Source organism: Ruditapes philippinarum, unplaced genomic scaffold (genome assembly GCF_026571515.1).
Source record: "Ruditapes philippinarum isolate M1 unplaced genomic scaffold, ASM2657151v2 ctg91_1_1_1_1, whole genome shotgun sequence".
NCBI classification, from domain to species: Eukaryota; Metazoa; Mollusca; class Bivalvia; order Venerida; family Veneridae; genus Ruditapes; species Ruditapes philippinarum.
In genome coordinates, this window is record NW_026863704.1 from 435528 (window position 1) to 459233 (window position 23706).

The 23706-nt window shown below is 32.1% G+C and overlaps 1 protein-coding gene across 1 annotated transcript in view; it reads right to left on the bottom strand.

The window, feature by feature from the left end:
* Window positions 1-23706, bottom strand: part of LOC132723092 (reversion-inducing cysteine-rich protein with Kazal motifs-like) — a 69829-nt gene that overhangs the window by 15804 nt on the left and 30319 nt on the right. The window contains exons 5-9 of the mRNA XM_060707757.1: window positions 17296-17378; window positions 9816-9900; window positions 9138-9341; window positions 8377-8507; window positions 2190-2321 (exon numbers count right to left, since the gene is read on the bottom strand). Coding sequence (XP_060563740.1) covers window positions 2190-2321; window positions 8377-8507; window positions 9138-9341; window positions 9816-9900; window positions 17296-17378 — 635 coding nt within the window. The remainder of the gene's footprint in view (window positions 1-2189; window positions 2322-8376; window positions 8508-9137; window positions 9342-9815; window positions 9901-17295; window positions 17379-23706) is intronic.

Here is a 23706-nt window from a genome sequence, read left to right on the forward strand (position 1 = left end):
ATTGAAAATCCTCAAGTATTGCAAAAATGTCACTTTCACGTAACTTTAAAAACTGTCTGAAGCACTCAACGAAAATCAAAATAAGATTTAATCTATACATGATCTAATCAAAACTTACACTTAAACTTTATCTTATACTGTCATAACATACATATAAAAAGAACAACTGACGGACAAAAATTGTACGATTTATCAGTTTGCATACTACATTAAGCATGTGTTAAAAAATTTAAACAATATTGCTATCTACCCGCATATATTGAATAAAAAAATCGGAAATCTGACATGTTTTCCGTTTATCTCTAGAAATGTCAATTAAGTAATAAATCGGTATGAATTTTTTGCATTCTTGCATTTTTCTATTTCGTTATATAAACATTATCAATTAACATAAAAGATTGCTGTTACAGTACAGTAACACCACCTGGTAAAGCAAAAATATGTTTTTGCATGGAGTTTCTAAATTTTAGTGACATGCTACTGATTGAAATCGCACTGATTTAAAATCCATTTACCATATCTTGACTTTGATAAAAAAAAAAAAAGGTATGGAAATATTAAAACTTGATATTATACTGTATTAACTCAGTTATAACACTGTGATGATTTCTAAATCAGGAAACAAAACTTAATGCTTAGAAACTGCAATATATTGCTTAACTCTTTATACAAATCGTAACACTTGAATTTAACATTTGTATAACATGACAGTTTTGTTAAAAAGATAGATTTTAAAAAAACAAAATTTGAGCCATGTCATGACAAAACCAACATAGTGTGTTTGCGACCAGCATGGATCCAGACCAGCCTGCGCATCCCCGCAGTCTGATCAGGATCCATGCTGTTCGCTATCAGTTTCTCTATTTGTAATAGGGTTGGTAAGCGAACAGCATGGATCCTGATCAGACTGCGCGGATGCGCAGGCTGGTCTGGATCCATGCTGGTCGCAAACCCATTATGTTGGTTTTGTCATGACACGGCTCATTTAATTCTTTTATCTCTTACACTAATGTAGAATGGAGTTTACCTTGCTTTCAATTTAGAATTATAACGGGCTTTAATATTGAAAGTACTAAGACCTCCGGTGCATTTCCATGCATTATTTCAGGTACAAACAAGCACTTGAGTAGAACCACCGTGTTCTGAAAGCTAGCTGGATTGCCTCCTTACATGAAATCAACCAAAGTCTCAGGAATCAAACCTACAGTGATGCGGGGCCAGTGGTTTGAAGTCAACAACCCTAACCATTTGGCCACCAAAACCCTTCATTGAGAAGTTTTTGACTGCTTGCCTGGCACAGAAAATTTACATACTGTCGGCTTATGAGAAATACGACATTACCCAACATTTAACCACAAAATTCTTTTCTTTTTTTGAATTTGGTATCTGTCCAAATTTACGAAAGTCATTTATTTTCTAAATAATTACAGGATTTTAAAGAGTTACACTACCCTACTAGAAAACCCACTAGAGACAAGTGTACCATACATCTGTACTCTCTTCAAATCAATTTGGTACAATCTTCAAAAGTACAAAAACTGTTTTAATTGATTTACAAAATGCAAAATTATGGTATTTGTCTCAGAACTTTTAACAGTATACAAATTGCCAGTGTTGTGCTGACTGCAACTGTGATAAAATTTTAAGTACACATGTACTTAATGCAACTAATGATAAGGTATAAAAAATTTTATCAACCCCACTGTGAACAGCAAAAACTGGCATGAACAAAATTTTTAATACTTTAATTTTCATTGCAATTTTTTTTTCTTTCCTTCTTTGGGGGGTTTTGGTTTTACATCACATCAACACCATAAAGGAAATATTGCTACTTTTCAGCTTTACTGGGGGAGGAAAACCACTCATGTGCCCCTCCTTGCATTATTTCAAGCACATATAGGTTAGGTGAGTAAAACCACCGATGTTCTGTGAGCTAAGCATGAAAGAAGTACCAGCTGGGTTTTATCCTACGGAAGTGATGGACAAATTTTTTTCGAGGTGTTTTTATTGCAGTTACTAAAATTTCAAACTCAGACACCTTTAAAAATGTACATTGTATGACAACAAATTCTGTATTTTTCTTGTCAATTTCTTTTGATTGTTTTGGTTCTTTTGAGTTCTGTACAAATCTTTAAATTCTTTCAGTTCTTTGGATAGGTTAGTTCGAGTTCTTTCTACTCCCTTCTTACCTTTGCACACAGAGTACCACATCTTTTAGTCTCGGCTTTTTCACAACAATGAAGTTTGGAGGAGTCCATCCCAGCTGTATTGCCAGATCTGTAGGAGTAATTCAGTACCAGGAAACACTTGTACAGAGGATGCTGAAATACATAATAAATATACATATATAGATTTCAAATTTGTCTTTATTCTTCATAACTAAATACGTACGAAATTAAAGTGCCTGACATTATGCTCATTTTTTTTCATTGTCAAGTTGAGCTAAATTGATTATATATTTCAATTGGGGTACCAACTGACTGGCATATTATTTTAGAACTGTGAATTTGTATATCATGATGACGCCATATGACGTTGACGTCATTTCCTGTAAACAAAGTATACCTGATGAAGACTTTTGAGACGAAATGTATATTTTTCAAATAAAAAAATTACATTTTTAAATTGAAACTGGAGTTGATTTCTATATTCAAACTTACAATATATTGTGTTCAGAAATTTTCATTTTTCGATTATTTTCTACCTTATTACTTTGTAGTTGCAAATGAAGATACAGTGTTAGGTCACTTAAAGTATTATGGGAAATACATAGCATCCACCTTGAAAATACAATTTGAGGTCAACAACAACAACAACAACCGGTTGTAATACCGGTAAACAAATATCAAGACATTTATATGGCTTCCAGCGAACCGACATATTTCATCTCAAGTTTCTGGTGACAGACAGCTGCGACAATAAAATAATGAAAATTATTCAGTAATATTTTACTCGGTTTTTGAAATTGTTTACTTTACACTTGAGGTCAGTTTTTAAAGAGATTGTCAGATTGTTTGGGGTGTTTTGACAAAGCTGTGAAGGTTAATTTACCATAAATGTGCAAATGACATTAAATCTGCACATAGTTCATAAATTGTTTATAATTAGCAGTTTTAATTTTTTTTTACATATTATGACTTAGACTGGAGAATGATTTCCGGCAACTGCACAATTGTAAGTGCAAATTAATGTTAGATGCATTATACACATTTTAAATCTGGCATTAATTGCCAATAATTTGCTGTTCATTTTGTTAATGATGTTTCAATTAATGCAAATGTAGAATCTCTCTTCAATGAAAATGAACCAAGATGCATACTTTTAAATGCTAAATTAAAATATCATTTTTGTTTGCATATACATGTATACTTTGTAATGCCAATCTTAATAATAGAACTTTGCATAAGAAATATCATTTTAAATTTTGCAGCTTGTAAGTGATATAATTCAGCAAAGTTTCAAACTGAGTAAACAGTTGAAAGAAATTATTGCATTTTTTTTATTTTATTTTTATTTTTTTTTTGTTGCATTTTTTATCTATTATGGTCTAAATTTCAGACTGCCAATATTGATGAGTTTAGGCAGACTCTGAGACTTGAAAGAAAACATCTCCTGGCCTTAAAACAAGAACAAAATCTATATTTAGAAACATTCTATGAATCCTCGTGTGAAAATCATGATTTTCAAATTAAACACTATGGCAACATTAAAATGATTCTGTTTTTTTTTTTAATATAAGCCTATACTGATAAAAAAAGTTATAACATTTAAATCATGATTCTTGAATTATGCATAAACACACTTTTCATGAAGAGCTGTCTAGGGTCACATATGGATATTTTTTTTCTCCATAAATTCTCTCTCTCTCTCACTTTTTTATCAAAATCATGTCTCGTAACTTTTCATTCCTATCATCCTATCAGTGTAAAAAAAAACCCCGAACTCCACAGATTCATTTTCGCTAACATAATAAACTATCAACGCATAGTCGAATATCTGCTTTAAACACTGTAAACAAGTACCTTCAAACTGTTTCTGATTAGAGAGTTTCGTTCAGCCCAGATAAACAGTTTTATTACGTAACCTCATATGTTTTCATTGCCACTGCCATCTCCACGGAAGCCCCCTATCTAACCTATCAATCTTTTAATTAATCAACAGACTCTGCGATAACTCGCTTATCTACTTTGGTTGTAATGTTTGCAACAGATCCAACTATCTGATATGCACCGTTTTAATTTTTTCCGGAGTTTTATTCGATATTAAGAAGTTTTTCATTACATGCAAATCTTCATTTGCGGAGAATTAATTTACGTTGTTTATTTTCTTTCTCTCATAAGCGATTCCTTTCTTTATCTAGTCTTACAACATAATATATAATCATTTGGTAAAACACTGTGTCAAAAGCTCGGTATCCAAAAAAATTATACAAAATTTAAAACCTGTTACACTTTAACTTACTAATAAACAAAAACTATTTATAAATAATGTATTTCCTTCTCTACAAAATGTAAAGTTTAATTACATAACAGTTCATTGCAAAATTTTCATAACTTTTCTTACTGTCGATTTCAATACATTTGCAAGTATTATTTATTTTTGTACATCAGACTCTTGGCTTTATCTTAAAGAAAATATTCTTCTTTTTTTTCTCTCGCAATACAAATCATGTCTGTCAGTATAATGAGATGGTGTTCAAGACAAAGTATACAGAAAAGGAAAATTCCAAAACTTCATTTATCCAAACAAAATAAATAAAACAATTACACATATAGACAGAGAGAGAGAGAAAGAAAAAAACAAGCACCAAACTGCAAAATGTACAGAAAATATCACACATTCCAGTATTAGTCAGATTCAGAATTTATGGGAAACATGTCAGTTCCATTTCTGAGCGTCTGCTGGAGTGTTTTTCATTCATTCCTTTTTTTTCATTCTTTATTTTTTGCATCCATGGATTATATTGTGCTAACAAGCTGTCAAGATGGTGTAAACCAGTGGAACATTGTTCCTGCCAAGGACTATCTTCACTATATAATCAAGTACTTCCTGCTGAGGTTAAAAATCAAGCACAGCAGTAGTAAGCTGCCTGTCAGTCAACATGGAAGCCTATTAGACAGCTAGTTATAATCATTATCAGGGAAATTAATCAATTTTCGTGTACCTGCCTAGATTAGTATTAATTAGCAAACTTAAGCACATGCTATACCTGTCTGATATGCAAGAACAATAACAATCTTCTCATATATCAAGTTCCAGTTTAAACATTTCCCAGGAAATTTGTATGAATGGCTACATGCTATTAAGATATATAGCCTAAGATTTTTATAACCATCTTACAATGTCCCCAAACCCACTCTTCTGTTAGTTTATTAAAATTCACAGCACTGATGTTTCAGATAAAGAAAAAAAATTGACAAATATTATTTTTAATTCACTTTAAGCTACCTTAAAGTAACGATTTACGGACAAATAACAAATTTTATCTTCTAAAAGCAAGGTCGGAACCAGCAGACTTAAAAAGATGTAGACTGATAACCACATATATCTATGACCTGACATGAACCATTTCTCTCCCTTGAAATTAGCAATCAACCAACAGCTAAATTAGCTTTATTTGTGCAAAGTTGTCTAAAGATTTACTTCTACCAGATAATGAAGCAGATCAGTTCGTAAAACTTATTCTTGACACACACAATTTACTTGGTACAAGTCATATTCTGACACGCATATTTTTTTTGCTTCCCCCAAGACCTGACACTTGAACGAGACCTTAAATTCTGCAGTATTACATGACATGTGTCAATATCTATCTGAAAATCAACATTGTGTATCACTGAGTTACCTTTTTTAAGCTAATCTAACGGATATTAGATTCTAATATATTTACATGATGTCAAAAAAATGGTTGATATTAAATGCTAAAGTATTCAGTAAAATGTAATGTTCTCGAATGATCAACATGTATGATAAAAAAATATGCTTCAAGTTATTAACAAACGAGAGGAACTTTTCAATATTTTAAGGAAGTATGTCAGTCAATGAACTCTTCGATAAAAGAGGTGCATATATATTAGTTCCTGACACAGCTCGTTACTTCACTCTTCATAAAATGAGGTAAAAATAATACCATGACATAAACTCTTTAAAACAAAGGTAGGATGATGTTACAGACTTAACTCTTCAGAAGAGGAGGCAAATTTAGCTTAAAACAGAATATTTCAAGAACCAGTCCCTCACGAATACTCTTCAAGAAAGGAGACTGAAAACTTTCACCTGTCTGAGATTTTCCACCGATGACAATTTATTTAAGTTTTGCTTAAACTTAAAAATCCAACTTGGCAGGGGCAGGGAGCATATTTTTTCTGATATTAAGATAATGCCAAAAAGCTTAAGACTTCATTTACTTTTGTCAGAATAATTAAACTTCTTGACAAAAGATTGAATCAGATGTGAATTTGATTTCATATTCTTTCTCATTTAAACTTTTTTTCTTAAATTATTTACTTCTGCAATATTAATTTTTCTGACTTCACTTTTTCACAAAAATGTAAACACGCTTAACTCGCATGTAAAAGAACTAGAGAGCAGTAACACCGGTATCTGCGTACCACAACAGATTATATCATTCTCACAGACAAAAAAAAATCAGCCAAAAGTAAAAAAGGAACCTATTTGCAAACTGAATTAGCCAAAAGTCATAAAACTGCTGGCAAGTGTAGTTGCTTATTATCAGTATTGTTTAAGAAAATCATTTAAGAGCAGACATTAGTTTTAAACAATAAGTGGATTCTGGATCATAAATTGGGAGATGGGAGACATAACTGTTGTATCTATGATTAAAGAACACAAGGGTTTTAGTGCCTTAGTGCCTTTAACTTAAACATCTCTAAGTGCTTGGATAATGATTATGGAACAAATTTTTGGCAGGAAAAAATATAGCTAATGAAAACTTCCATGGGTTTTTCATAAAGTTGAGTGCATGATAAATAATTCTGTCCTGAAAACCCAGGTGCATTTAATTAAAACGTGAAGGATTTTTTTGTTTTTGTCTTTCAAGAACATAAAAACTAACTGCTAACTGGTGGGTTTACAAAAGTTTTACCCACTAGGTTTCTATTTTAACAGCCAGCATTTAAACAAGGGAGAAATCAGTACCCTTGTCTATATCTTTTGTATGATAACGCTGGAGATGAAGTTTTACATTCCATAACCAACCGGCATGTCCCTGGAGACTTCCTGGAACTTGAAGATACAGCACTTGGTCTTTGCCCTTCCCAAACGGTATGGGTCATCTCCAAACTTGTGATTAGGTAAAGGGTATTGGCCATCTCCAAACTTGAGATAAGGTAAAAAGTGCATCCCCACACCTCAGAATGTTTGTTTTTAAACGCTGGTATTACTACATTTTTAGTCATATCTCAGCAGTTGGTCAACCTAATAAACTTTCCTAGACGTATCCATCAGTAATTACCAATCTATCCAATTATGATTATAAATCCCAAGTTATTTCTAAATCAGAGGTGACAGACAAAAAATCAATAATTTTGCACAGAGAAATGTTGCCTGACATACAAGGCTCACACCAGCTATACCCTGAATTGCAATCCTTATGCTTTCCCTACTAAACTAAGTGCAGATTGGATTGTTACAAGAAATGCAAAGATAATACACACATGATATATTGAAAGAAACTAGAACTATATCTACTTAGAAATTAACCCCCTCTCTCTGAACAATTGGGCACATTGACACTAACTTTTCAAAAAGCTCCTCAAAAGAAGGGAAATATACAGGATGAATGAAAAAAAAGTGATGTCCTCTAATCTAGATGGTAATTTTGCTGGTATTATCAAACTGGAGTAATTATTTTCAAATATTAAAAATGAATTCAAGGTATACCCCAGGAAATCGAATAATAACTGCTCCCATGTGTAATTGCTAATACAAACCAGGGGAAGGGAGAATTTATAATTTAACTGTAATAAAAGATTATTTTAAATTGCTGATGCGTAAAGGTAAGTGCAAATTAATAAATATGCACTAAATGCTAGCTTAGAGCTCATTTCTGTGAAATCACTCTGACTGCTTGCTGTAAATTATATTTGATAGTAAATAAACAACCGGAGCATTATCAAATAATAAGGTGTATTAAGGAAAGCATTCACTCTAGGGAATACATACCACGAATAAATTGTATTTCAGTGCATCTCAGATAACCTCATTTTCATTTTAGGCTACGTAAGCGTAATGTAAATACAGTTACTCATTGCAACTCCCAACCCCCACCCCTCCTTCCACGCTCTACAGAGGTTCTTGCCTTTTTGCAGAGGTACCACTGTTTTATTTCTAATCTACTTATTTTTAAATACTTACAATGATGTCAACATTTCCACAAGACCCTATGACTTGTTCGATGATTTGGTCAGGATTGCTTCCACTTCGTAACGTTTCTGTGCACACTTTCTTACACGTCTCATTATCTGTATGTTCACAGCAGTGCAAACCTTTTAAAATATACAACGAAATTAGTAATGTGATTACAAAATTACAAGTCTAAATAGACAAACAATAATAATAATGGTATGTTTGTTATCACATTGATTTTCAACTCCTCAATTGTATCATCATCAGTTAGGTTTTTTTCTCCAGTATTTCATTAAAACCATTTTTACTGGATTACATTTCACTGTAAAACACCATTTGAAAACTTTCTTGAGTTTATATAGTGCAGGAAAGCCACTAGTTTCTCCTCGTATGTTGAGGAAATAGTGGACACCTGTAAAGAACTATCGACATTCCAAAAGCTACCCGTATAGCTGTCTCACATCAAAGAGAATTCAAAGTCAGTGTGAACTAGAACATACTTCAGTTAGAGGCAAGTGATTTGAAGTCGGTTACCTTAAACAGTCGTTATGGCCATGAATGGCATTTAAATAAATCTCCCAAAACTCTGGTAGTATGGAAACAGAGTTCCAAGGTGTTCCTCTGAATATCATTTCAGGTACAACCATCTGTGTAGAATGACTGGCTTATATAAACTAGCCTGACATTGCACTCACATATTCAATTCTATACAATAACCTGTAAAATTTGATCATATGAAAATAATACACATGTATAATATAAGGTCATACTTTCTATGTTACTACTTTGTCGAGTTGTACGTGTTTGTTTCTGTACACACTGCCAAACTTCCCGATTCCGACCTGTACAATATTGCCGTAGTGATCTTTTACTTTCATGGTCAGAGATCGTGTTTGTTAAATACATGTTCCAGCATGTGGCTTTACACTCGAGACTGTCCGTGGCACTCGCTTTGCCACAGCACTTCTCACCATCTGTTCAGAGAAAAAAGAAAACAATTGGTTGATTATCTCCCCTTTTTAACATTGAAAATGAATTCAACAATATATAACCTTTTGTTTTTGATAACACTGATTTAAATTTTTATCAATTTTTGGATAACACATTCAGCTGGTTACGAAATCATTTTAATAAATTAAGGGTAATGAATCCGATTAGGCCTAAAATATCACCAGGCCAGTCTGCACGTCTTGGTAGTCTGGACTATGCTCAAAACTGTTTTTTCAAAATTCAAAGCAACTTAAGGACCATCACACTTTGTTAGGTGCCAGATGTTACAAGGTAGCCTGACCAGGACTTGAATCTGGAACCCTGGGAAACATGTGTTTTGCTTCTTTAATTGGAGAATTCCAACCATTCAAAAATATTTTGTCCCTAGAAGTGACTCAACTAGTTATCAAAAGTAACATGCTGTTAAGTGAGAAAAGGGGAAATTTTAGGAAAATTACCTCGCTGCCTATCTATACATTCATAAAGTTTTGCATCTTCTGTACTGTGGCTACACTGGGCTTCGACGTCTGCTTCTGACTGTGCCTGCAATAAATAACAACAATACATTACCCAATAATATCATACCAAATCACCATGTCAAATATTCTATCTAAAACAATCATACCTAATATCCCTTTGCAACAATCATGCCTCACAGTACAATGAAGCTGTCAAACATTTACAGTTTCTGTAACACTACTACTATTAATATTGATGTCACATTCAATACAATCTTTGTTTAGTATTTGATCTGCTATTAATATCTTAAATGGACTTGTCCATCTTTCAATATGGACAAAACCATTCATCAGATTTAGGGACATTTTTAAAATTTGTACTGACTGAATAGTGAACAGTGCAGACCATAATTAGGCAACTTGGATGCCAGCCAGCTATCTTCACCAGGTCTGAGACTAACTGCTCTCATTGCACTGGTAGGCTTAAGGATTTAAACTAAAACTTTCGCTACTTTATGATAGTGAAAAGCTTGCAAGTTTAATATATAATATACCATATAAGAGTGTTTTACACCATGAAACGACAAAATACTTAATGACCGCAATATAAGATGCAATGGAGGGGGGAGCCCAGTGCAAATCTGAAATACGACACGAGGCAGTGATAAAATGCATATTTTCTGCTATTTCTTTGCATGATATCGTTCAATAATCCATGTCATATCATATCGTAAACAATGCGTCCCTACACGGGGATTATACCTGATACCGCTATAGACGAGTACCGTGTCATATCCTAGCGACGGCCATGATTAATGTCTGTATTAATTTCGACACTTATTTCCCCGGCTGAGACGTAAAGTCTCCGCATTAAACACTGAGCTTTATCTCCCGTAATAGATTCATACGAAGGTGAGAGTTCCTAAACATAATTAATATGCACAAACTGAACTACCCCTTGTTATAGTAAAGTGAACTGCAGGTTTTTTTAATGCAACAAAACCAAATTATAAATCAAGCCCTGTAATTATAGATTAAAGAAAAAAATCACCTTGACAAATGATGCTTTCTCTAAAACATGATAACACCCATTTAACACACCAAATATGTTAAGATAATTTTATATTTAGAAATGGTGTGAAAACAGGGAAGGACAACAAAAATGAAAATAGCATTTGGTGTAAATGTTAAAGGTGCATGAATGAATTATTTTTTATTTTTGTAAAAATATCAAAGTCTGAAGTTTTATGATGTTGTAATAATGGATTTAAATATATAATTATAATTATTTATGTGATGCTCATCATTAGAAGAAAATAGTGCTGAATATGAATGAAATTATTTGTTAAAAAGATGCAAAATGTTTACAGATTCTTATACAAATAATACTTAAGCACTATAACTGTATTAATTGCCAAAATACAAATGAATCAAAAGAAAATAAATCAAAAGACTTGAAGGCTTAGCTATATACGGATAGCCAATGATTAACATTTTTGAATTTTTTTTGTTTTTTTTTTAATAATCACTTTTAATGCTTAGTGGGCCTTTAATATTGAGCATTATCCAAAAACATATACACATGATACATTTTTGTGATAATGAATCTTATAATGTTCTTTTCATATAAGACCACTATAAACTATATAAGTTTCAGATTTAAAACAAAGTTGTGGTCTAGTTATGGTGTCAGCCTATCAACCCAGGAATCATGGGTTTGAGCCGTACTAATGGGTCGACCTCCATGTTTCCAAATACAACATCATTAAGTAAGTAAGTTCCAGAAATCTCACTCAAGACTTTTTCAAATAAAGCAATCCCACCAAATTTAAATAAATAATGTTTAGACTTATCCCTTGCATTTGCTAAAGGAAACCACATTCAAGAATGTCAATTTACGGTAAATACAAAATGTCAAATGACTAAATCTGCAATTAACCTCAAACTCCTTAACAGCTTCTGCATGTGTGGCGTTAAGCCCCTTCAAACAAACTATTAATTATCGCTCAAGGAGGATTATCATTAAAGCTATGTCTACATCTTTAATTATTTACTTGTTAGTAAGTCAACATTATCATTTGACAACATGGTTAAAACCCTTAACGAGATAATAATAACTGGCTTAAAAGGCCTCAAGTCTATAATGTATACAGATGCTTTGGCTTCGCAGAAACATATATTCTTTTTTTTAATTGTGACTTTAAGCTCAGACTTCATCATCAAGATAAAAAAATATTTAAAAGTACAAGTTCTCAAGTCCAAAATGATCTTATAGAAGATTGAGAAAGTGATCTAGTTTGAACTAAATCTGTTTGGAAGATTTTAAATTCAATATTTCGCATTATACTTACCGTATGAGGAATAAACTCTTTCTACAGGAGTAAAACACATATTAGGGTTTATATCAAAAGTAAGTGCTTCAACCCTTTAAGCCTGCTGGTTGGAACTGATATACTTGTATTAACCATGCAATCAGTGCAGACCAAGAAATTATGGCAGCCAGCACAATTCTGTACCAGTACTGGCCTTTTCCCAATGCGATATACTGTTAACTGTGCTGAGCCAAATAAATTTTTCTTCAATCAAATCAATGCAAAGTTAACACGTGCCGTGTCCTGGGATAAAACCAGAATTCCATACACCAAACACTCGCCACAATCATCATCGGCCATTACATTGGACTGATTAATGTTTTTAATCTACGACTCTAAATAATGATTATCACATGAAAAACTCGTAATAAAAAACGTCTAGCTTTCATTCTGATAATATTGACACCACAATAAACGTGTCATAACTACCCCCAGTTAAACAATATCCATTATTTAGGCATTACCAATCAATATCAATATTGTTCTCTGCGTTAGAATGCCGCAATATTGGCACTGCCAATGAATAAGAAAATGTGATCCATTACAAAGATAGTCATATCATAGGACATGTAAATTGATTCGGAAAGTATGGAAAGAAAATACAGTGTTATTTTCATCTGATACAGTTGATTTTTTTCCTCGACTGAATGCATAATATTTTGAAGTACGTTAAGAAAAAAAAACTATTCAACTTGTATTACATATATTTTTTAATAGATTATTAATCAAGTCAAAGAAAAGTGTCTGTGAAAATATCTAATAATGAATGCAAATTCATATTACAAAGAATGGAAAGCTTTTTTGTCAGAAACGACAAAAGATAGGCTAAATTTTAAAAGTTTTGCTCTTCCGTTTATAATTTAAAACATGAGGAAATATGGTGGTGAGTGTAAGTAGGGGGCAATGTTCATTACGGATATAAACGGAAAGATAATAATCTTTCCTTTTGCCACCATACTGTTATGCAACACAAGGCAAAAAAACAAACTGTAACACTAGGCTTAAAAGCATTTTTATGGTGGTAGTTTATGATTATTTTATTCCTCCATCACTGTTGAAGGCTGTAAGACCGAGGTGAAATTTGTTGTGAAAATGTTCCCTTTAAATCTGGTAATAAATGAAATTCTTCTGTGCTTAATACCTTTGTACTGTAATACATTTAAGAATAATAGTTTCAAAAATAGAAATATAATGTGGTGTTTGCATAATATATTTCTGTTTCTTGTTATGAGTCATGTTAGTAATATACAAAGGTTATATGCCAACTTTTCAGCCTTTTTTTCAAATTGGAGGAAGACAACATGACCAAATTGTGAACAAATTAGACAAGCAATTATTCCTTTAGAATTGCTGACTATGTGGATTCAAACCCTGTCATGGTCACTAGTTAGTTGTTTCCATTTTAATACAACAAACTTCAGACTTATTTCATTAAGTAGTCTAGTTGGTTTGAGTTTGTCTATAATTAAGTCTCGGAAGCTTAAGTTAAATTAACTTTGTATTCAAAACATAAGTCAGTATTTCTATAATTTTTTTCTAATGGACTTGTCCAGGTTTTTAACTTTATTGGCACTGTCTATAGTTGATAATGGTGAAAACAAATTGAAAGCAGGTCGCCATTTGCATACCAACTGGTCGTTGTTTCATGGATGTGCTTATAGAGACTGGAGCCAGTTGGCTCTTTTACTGTAATAGTGGCAAATTATACTGTTAACTTTCAGTTCCTGTATATAAGGTCCCTTAAAGGAACCATCTCTCAGAGGAAACATGCAGTATTTTCAGCAATTAAACTACCCTGTGACAAAAATTCTATAACAGTTCCTTTGTTAAGTTATTTATAATAATAATCACAAAACAAATATTTAAATAACAGATCTAAATGTCACACAGTTACTGATTTCTTCTTTGATAATCTGATTTTCAAACTAAAAAAAAAACTGTCGCGTTCTTACATAGATATTCTGGATCACTCACAGTATGCATGCAAGGCTATGAATTGTTTTTTTTATATTGATTTCTATTTTGCAGATTATATAATTCTTAATATTAATAAATCACCAGTACCATGACTAGATATAATTTCCATTCTGTAAATAATGTTGATAAATGATGTAATGGTTAACCATATAAATAGAAAGATTGTTAACCGTATGAATAGAAAGATTAATCAAGAATCTACTCTAAAAGAGGTAGGATGGGCGTTGTTTTTATACTAAGTTTCTTCTTTCTTTTTTTTTTGTTCAAAATATTATTTAAAATGCAGGAATAGAAGTGATTATGTCCCTTAATATGTTATAATTTCACATTCTACCTTACAGTGATGTAAAATTAATGCAAAATGCACAGGTGCAGATACACATTACAAAAATAATTTCAAAATTTCATGAAAAAAAAAAAAACACTGGCCCATTAAGTTAAGGAAATATTAAAATTTTTATCTTGCTTTTTTGCACTATAAAATATCAAATTTTGAAAATATACAGTGTAACTGTAAAGGAATTACAAAATAAACTTAGGAGATATTTATCTTAAAACATATAATTTAAGTAAAGTATGTATGGCATTTGTGTTTTTATATTTCATTCAGGACTCAACTGAGTTTTTTTTGACATACCCGGTAAAGGGAAATGGGAATATATTTTGAGACTTAATTAAGAGCATCAGAACTATTAACTTGTGTGCACAATTTCAGATCATTTCCTCCCTTCTTTATTTTACAAAATAACCAAATCATAAAAAGCATTGCCGTCTCGACAGTCAAAGCCTGCAGATGTTTGCTATTCAGTCAGTACATACAAAAATAATTTGAAATTTTCCCTAAAATGATGAATGGTTTTTTTCCATATTGAAACAATTGGACTAGCTCATATAAGATGATTTAGCAGAAAAAGGTACATGTTTGTTATGGCATCTCTTCTAATTACTATACCAATATTTAGAGCGATTCAGTACAACTCGAAAAAAGAGCAAAATAAATATCATAATTAAAATCCCTGTGCACATTTTTTATTCACTTGGGGTACCAAAAAGACAGGTTTTACCTCATCAAGTGTTATTCATTAATATGATGTTTTAAGCATTGGCAGACTAATGGCCAAGTGCCTACTTGCGAAATATGCACACCATATGCGTGATTTATACCCTTGACATGGTGATGAAGATATGCACATACAATGCACCCGTTAAAAATTAATGGCCATTACACTGTAGGAAAACAGGTTTTAACTTTCGCAGATGCCTTTTCCACTCATTGCGATAGCAAAAATAGCGGCAAAAAAAAATAAACGCATTTCCGCGGCTTCCCAACTACATGGTATATAGGTTTATCTTCACAAATGGTATCAAATCACAACAGTCCTATGAGTGTTCAACGGGTGTTTTTCTGTTTAACATTAAAATGTTGTTGTTTTTTTGTCTTAATTGCATGATTCCAATTTAATTTACGCTCATGAGTAAGATGTGCTTACTAATTAAGATGATTAAATCACTTGGACGTCATGGCTTTAAACAGCCCTCCTTGAAAAGTTTCTGGTTTAGTTCTTGACGCAATTTCGAATTTAATCTTTTCACAAATCACTTAGGAAGAGGTTTTTTGTATCTTCAATGTAAACTTTCAAAGGTAAAGATGTTTTCTTATCGATCCTGGGAAATGAATATGAAAATTTAATTTTGCGCAGAACGAATTAGTTTAAATTCTGATAGAAGACAAAGGCAGGTGTTAATAGCACATTTTGCAAAAGTAATTTATGTTTTTGAGAGTGAAATGTGAAAGACAACCAGTTCTTTTTACTAAAGCAGGCACCAAATATATAAGCCATCATTGACAAAGTTTTGCCAGTGTTGGTATCTTTTCACTCTTTTTCTATCAAGTAATTTCATTGCTTTATCCATCACACTTAACAATTTGCATTATAAATCTCAAAGAGTAACAAAAAATGATAATACATTGTGTTTATATCATCAATAGCCATATCCAGTTACTAGTAAATCCATTTAAATCTGATATACAGAAAATTGGTCATGCACTGGTTATGCATTCTTGTCGAACATTTGCACCCAGTACAGAGCCAAGCTCTGAAGCCTCTTCAGACACTTATTTATACTGTTTGCAAACTGTTACTTAATATCAAACATTTTCACATCAAAATCTATCGCATTAGCAATGGACAGTAACTGTTATCAATTTAAAAAGTTTATATGAAGAAAAATACTCTACAAGCCTGTAAAATTGAAAAGCACACAACCAGCACTTGCAGCATTTCAATACACTTGTTTCCCAAAGTCAATACAAAATAAAGAGTGCCTATTAACACATAATGTGAATTACTTCCACTACTTCCCACTTATACGAAAAAAAGAAAAAAAAAATCTTAATAATCGAAGACGTTACTGAACATCTGTTTTTCTCATTATTTCGAGACCCCGCATGATTATCCGCCTTCCACAAGTTTTTTGCCGCTGCTTACATACTTGACTAGTCACTTATTTCATCATCCATTCTGATAAATATTGATAAATATAAGGTGTACCACTCATAAACATGGGGTTGCAATGTTCATGGCGTGTTACGAAAATTGTTCGTTGATAAAAAAAAGTTTTAATGGATCGAAGCATCTTGCATGAAAACCAAGAAGAAAATTTAAATTGAAAACGCGTCTCTTATTATCCAGAATATATATTTCGTCCATGATCTGCCGCGATGAGATGGTCGGGGGAACCAATTTGAGAGATATGGTTATGGCTATGATTTTTTTACGCATAAAATGCAAGTATGCATAGCAACTAAAGTATCATAAAGCTACCATTTATTGTCCTAATAAACATTAAGTTCTTTGTTTATTAACTGTTGTAATGTAAGAGCTGGAATACAATTCATGAAAATTGACTTTCTGCAAAGGCCGTATTATAGCCAATAGGGTATCTATTTTTTTGTTTGGATTTTAGGTCACATAGTCACTATTAATGTTATATGGTGACTTCCATTCCAGATTTACTGGCACAGGAAGACATCAGGCGTCCCTTTACTCATCTTTTCAGGTACAAGCAAACACCTTAACAGAACCTGATCAACCTTCTGTATGCTCCTTGAATAGTTAAAATTTAATTACCTTTATACATGCTTCCCTGCAAGCCTTTGTCTTGGTCATGTTACAGCAGGGTCGCCCAGAGAATGTTCCCAATTCTAGTAATGCTGAAAATAGAATAGAAATTATAAAGTCAGGAAATCCTCAAATTCTAGCAAAACTTAATTAACAGGTAATACAATACAGATTTTGTAGATAATTGGAAATCTGAATACATGTAATTATTTTGAAGGCATCAGTTTAATTTTTATCAGTAAAATCATAAATTTTGATAAAATTGGGGAAAAATGTTTTATGTTGCGATTTGACTAAATTGAGAATTTTAAAGAATATAATTAAATGTAATTTAAAATCCACATACTGCAATGTAATTTTTAAAGAATTGTTATATATGTTTTGTTGTTGTTGTTGTTGTTTTCATATGTCTATAAGACATATAAACTAAATTATTTTTCTATTTCTTTTATGTATTTCTGAAACATTTTAAAATCTATACAATCCTTTTTCAAATTTAAACTGGAGTTGATTTCTATTTTCAAATTCACATTACATTACTTTGTTCACTGTGAAGAAACACAATATCAAAAGTAAGTTTTATGCTTTTGCTACCAGTCTAAACTTTCAAGTGTTTTTAAGCTCATTTTTTGTATTTTGATAATTATAATCGCTTTCAAAAGGACTGTGAAGACAAAATCACAAATTCAGCAGGTTAAACTAGGAATTGTATCGCAATAAACTTTAAGTTCGCATATAGATATAATAATAATTTCTGTGTATATACATTATAACAATATTTATGCCACATCAATCCAATTTAGACTCTTCTAAAATGATTTTATTTTTGTTTGAGGGAAATGATAACCTGTTCCTTATCAGAGACATGAGGCTATTTTTTCTTTTCTCCTTTTTCATTCTAAATTTCACACGATAACCAGTATTTCATACAGAATGAAAAAAAAAATTTAAAAAAAAACAAACCTGACACAAATGTATTCATGTTAAATTCATTTAGCATAATAAACTTTGTAAATGACACATCATCTTAAAACACTGCCCTTTGTGCAGACTGTGTGAAACAGAAGTAACGTCAATCCACTTTTATATGACAGATTAATTACGGAATTTAAAATAAAACTGCGGCACAGACTTTCGGGCATACATTCTTTAAGTGAGGAAACACGCATATTTACATAACAAAAACGTCTTGTAACGACCATTGTTAATACACGGAATAGGTGTACGAGTCACATATAGAACATGAAAATCGTCGTTAAAGTCCCCCTTACAAACCAACGTCTATGTGTGAACATGCTTGTTAAAGGTCCATTTTTATCATACTAACAGTTGTAATGGCTAATTAACATTGGTTGTTGTTTTTTTAAATGAACCGTCTGGGAAGAGACATAAAATGAACTACATGTATGTGCGTTACACTTAAATCTATATTTTGTTATATCACTTTGGACACCAAGTTATATGCAAAAAAAATCATCCATCAGTGCATAACTTTGCAAGGTCTCTTGTAATCTGCCACTTCTGGTCACTGTACTTTTTTGGGAGCATAATACGTTAACTTGTACCTTTCTTGTGATAACCAATAGCTTAAGTTTATTCACTTTGAATAGCATATTTTTAAAAAAATTCATTACCAATACGTTCACTTTATAACTAAAATAAATTACAATCTAAGTTGAATTCTTTAAACCATAAACAGGACTTTCTTAAAAGCGAAATTTGTTTTTTAAAAAGAACTAATTCTACTTCTCTAGTGAAACTAGATGTAAAATTATATAACATTTTTAGAATGAAATAAATAAAAACAATATTTTGGTAATTAAAATAGAATTTTATTATCCCTCTTTGGTAATGATATAGAAAATAATTAATCTCCTTTGATATTTCTAGACATTAATACATAACATAGTCAAAATAGCAACCTTAAAGCTACTAGGTCCCGCAAAACTGTGAATATGTTACATACTCTGTTTGATTAACAGATTTGAGCCAATATTCATGGACGGTTAGATATTGGATATACAAGCTACTGTCTTAACCACCCAAGCCCAACATACACAGGCTCTCTCAAATAATTGAAAATTGGTGTTTAATTTATTTTATTTAGACAAATCTGAAGATGTGCGTTCATATGACCAGCGTCATGAATTTATTATGCTCCATTATACATGTATTACCAATTCAAGCTTTTTTATTACAAAAATTTTTTTTTTAAATGCTCCTCGCAGCAGTTGCACCTGGCATGTGCATATAGTCACTTAAAATAAACAAATAATGAAAAATGCAGTAAATTTCACTTAACAGAACACCCTAAGTGCTCTTAACTGCATTATTTTCTAATTTACATGAGCACACCTAAATCCGTATGCGTCATAAAATGTCATAAAAATAATAGTTTAACTCTAATTAATATTAAAATGTCCAACAATAACCTATTAAGAAATATCTTGTATGGTACGTTTAATCTTTATTTTGACATTTTATATTAACTTTCCTGTCATTATTTTCCTGCCGAGGGTTTTTTTTCCTTCATTTTTAACTCTCCCGATTTTAATAACAAAAGCCAAAACTGACTTTTATTCTGTGCAGCACGCAAGAAATAAATAAAAATTCTAAAAGGCACCATTGTAATGCAAAGTGCAATGTTAACTGCGCATTTCATGAGAACGACTTTTAATTTTCGTAACCAAACACATTAAACTAATCTAATCTAAGTAGCTGATCTTAAAGCCGAAGAAAAACCATTGTGTCACAATAAAATTATTCATGGCGACACATCCCATTAGCATGTTATGTAAACAGGGCTGCTTAGAAAGACGGGCTTTTTTTTCTCGACTTTTATCTTCCGAAAATTTCTCCAGTTTTGTTGCATTTTATGTTAAATACTAAACAGCCTCTCAAAAATTCAAAATGACCTACTTTAAAGTTGTTTTTGTGATAAACCTGCGCTACAGGCAAAATATTCAAGGAGCCATCAACAAGGGACGAGCAACACAACTAAACCCAAGCCACACCACAGTTCATTACAAACATTTTGACTTCTTTGGATTAAATTTGCCCTGCTAGACTATGGGATTTTTTGAAGGGTTTAAAATTAAGTTATCAGTATAATAGATCTTGTGTCGGAGCTAATAATTACTGGAGCCCGGCTTTATAACGCTGATGTTGGAGTCCATGATCTCAAGACCGTGTCTAACGGGAACCGTTATTATAACACTCATTGTGTTACTACCTCGAAATTATCACATTACCCCACCCACCGCCGAAACATATAACATTTAACGCTCATTAGTGGTAATGATTTTTTACTTGCCAATCAATGGATATCAGTAAATTTTCTAAAATGATTTGTAATGCAATTTTATATTATTTTGTAAAGTATTACCGAGTGCTGTATATTTATATATAAACGGCCAATAACCATAGTTACATAATCCCTGCCTCTATGATGGTGGCATAATGCCTCAGCCATACTTAAATAATACCAGACACTAAATATTCAATACACAAAATAAAAGTCATTGCAAATAAACATCTTATAAATGAAAGCAAAAACGTTCTCGTTATCTTACATTCCAGTCAAGATTTTTTGTCAGATACATCGCAGAGACCACTAATTGGTTCAAACCTTGGACTCACATTTCTCACACCAAGGTGGCCTCTGCCTGTCAAAATTGTAACGGCTCCCTTTGTCAAACATTTCAAGACATTTGCAAAAACACGTTAAAACGCACAATTAAATCTTTTCATCCAAAACCCTGAATTAGTGGTAGGGTTATAACTTTAAGACAAAAGTAATTTGTTTCTTTAATAATAGAGGTACACAAAACCGCGTAATCTAACATCTTAAAGATAAACATAAATTTGACTGCCTAAAAGATCGAGGCCATTAAATCATTGATAAAATACATTACGCAAATTTTCTGATTTAGTGTGACAGGTACATAAAAGCTTTAGTTCAAATTATGCGATAGTCTGATATGTTTGCTGGCATGTACATATAAAGTATTAATTTATGACATGAACAATTATTTGCAAAAAGTGTATCGAAAAACGTTAATTACAATACTGCACTCAGTTGTCTACATAACTGAAGCAGACGACTTCCCATCAATGAGTTTCATGACTTATCATTATATATATAAAGCTGAGGATCAATTGATCCCTCGCCTGCCTTAAGTGGCAACTGAATCTACCCATGCAACAAGTGCAGACCAAGATCGCCAGCCGGCAAAGTCTTATTTTGACTTATTTGTTCGTTTTTATGTGGAACATATATTTCTTTATTTCCAATTGTTGGTACAGGCTGAGGGATTACCTAAGCAATAGAATTTTGCCATCTTCTAAATTTACACTCCTTTGAATTTGGAATATAAGTGGTCAGTATACATGGAAAAATGATACAAAATACTAAGATTGGGCTGCCATCAGTATATAATTATATTGATCCTGGTCAGACTTCCCAGATGTACTGTGAAGCTCAGGCAAATAACTTTCTCTTCCAGAACCTTTAGGATTACAACAACAAAGCTAAGACGTGCTTCCAGATGGATATTTGATAATGAGTTTAAAGAATAAACATAATATAGGAGCAAGATTGGAGTTGTCCACTAAAAATGCAGACAGCCAGACAGATACGACAAAAATTCTACGACCCCAACATTCAATCCAATTTAAAGCAGGAGCAATAAAAGCAGTTAGACTAAGTTCTAGAAATTACGCCAGTTTGTAACAACTCTATAAGGTCATGCTAAACACTCCAATTATTTTCAGGCTATTAAAGAATGCAGGTTTGGTTTTAGCCTAATGCATTTTCAGTTGCAATTTCTATATTGCTATTAATTTTATGTGAAAACTATTAAGAAACAGCATCAAATAATACAATTTGTTTAACTGTTAACATCGCAAATCGCATAAAAATGTTTAACAGCGTGCAAGAGTATCCTATAATGTTTTGTCGTCATGTAAAACACTAATTGCACCATGCTGACAAATGCCGACAACATAATGTTAATGGCATACCCTATGCTGACTTGTTCTCAAAACTGAGAAAATATGATTTTACCACTTTGTTAAGTTTCATTACTTCAGTCTAAAGTTGCAATAAAAAAACCTTCAGCTTCAAGGACCAGGAAACAGAAAAAAGTAACTCTAGTTCAAGGACAAAATTTTATCAGAGCTAAGCAGCAAGCGGACTAATATAATTAACACTACCAATAAAATATAACCTGGTAAGGGTATAACTGCAGGTTGGGTCTATCTCAAAAGTGACTGAAAATTAATTTGCGGTAAAAATAGAAATATTTTTTAATAATTATTACTAAACTAAAATAAGCATGTGCATATTATATATAATGAAACAGCGGCAGATTTCTTTTGCACCTAAAAAAATAATTGTAACACAAGCAAGACATGCATCCAAACAATGTTTGCAATTATTACATCAACAATTCATTTCTGTATATAGACTACCATTTGATTACCTATTCTTGACATATTAGAATGCCTGTTGATATGACACATCCTTCATTCTTCCTCAGGAATAAAAACAAAATAACATATCCTAGCGAGACCAGCTAATTAAACAAAGACGGTTCTTTTCACGCCACATGCCAAGCTTTGGCATGAGTAAAAATCATTCTAAATGTCAGACTGAAAGACTTTTTATTTTGTTATCTTTCTAAAGAAAAAAGATGATGAGAAACAATTAGCTAATGAAATATGCCTCAGAATCTTAAAAATAGAATTGAACTTTAAATCTCAAAAGTAATTCCCACTGAAGATGAAATTGTATCACTTTAAGTCACACGCAGACACTAAGAAGGTCATATTGCAACTTTCTATTTTTGCAAGGGCTCTCTAATATGTGCATTATTTCAGGCAGAAACTGGAGCGCCCAACCTTAAAGTATAATACTTAACTTACATGAAAAAATCTCTGTCACTATACCCTCAGAGCCTTATAAACAGAGGCCAAAACTTCTGATTTACTTTTGACACTCAAGTTAGTCTAATCTATAGCAAGGGCTCTCTAATATGTGCATTATTTCAGGCAGAAACTGGAGCGCCCAAGCTTAAAGTATAAACTCCACTTTGCATACTTAACTTACATGAAAAAATCTCTGTCACTATACCGTCAGAGCCTTATAAACAGAGGCCAAAACTTCTGATTTAATACTTTTGACACTCTAGCAAGACTTATCAAAATTACGTCAAAGACTATGTCACTATTTCTTGAAATACACCTAAACTCAGATGGCTGAATCGAGTTTCAGTCAGTCGAATGCCTTTTTTGACAGCGGAAACCAGATGACAACAATGGTAACCCATGATGAGAGATCCTATGTCAGGTATCTCTTTTATAAACAATTTTTCTGTAATTTATGACAGATATAAGATAACTATAGGTAACTCTGTTCGA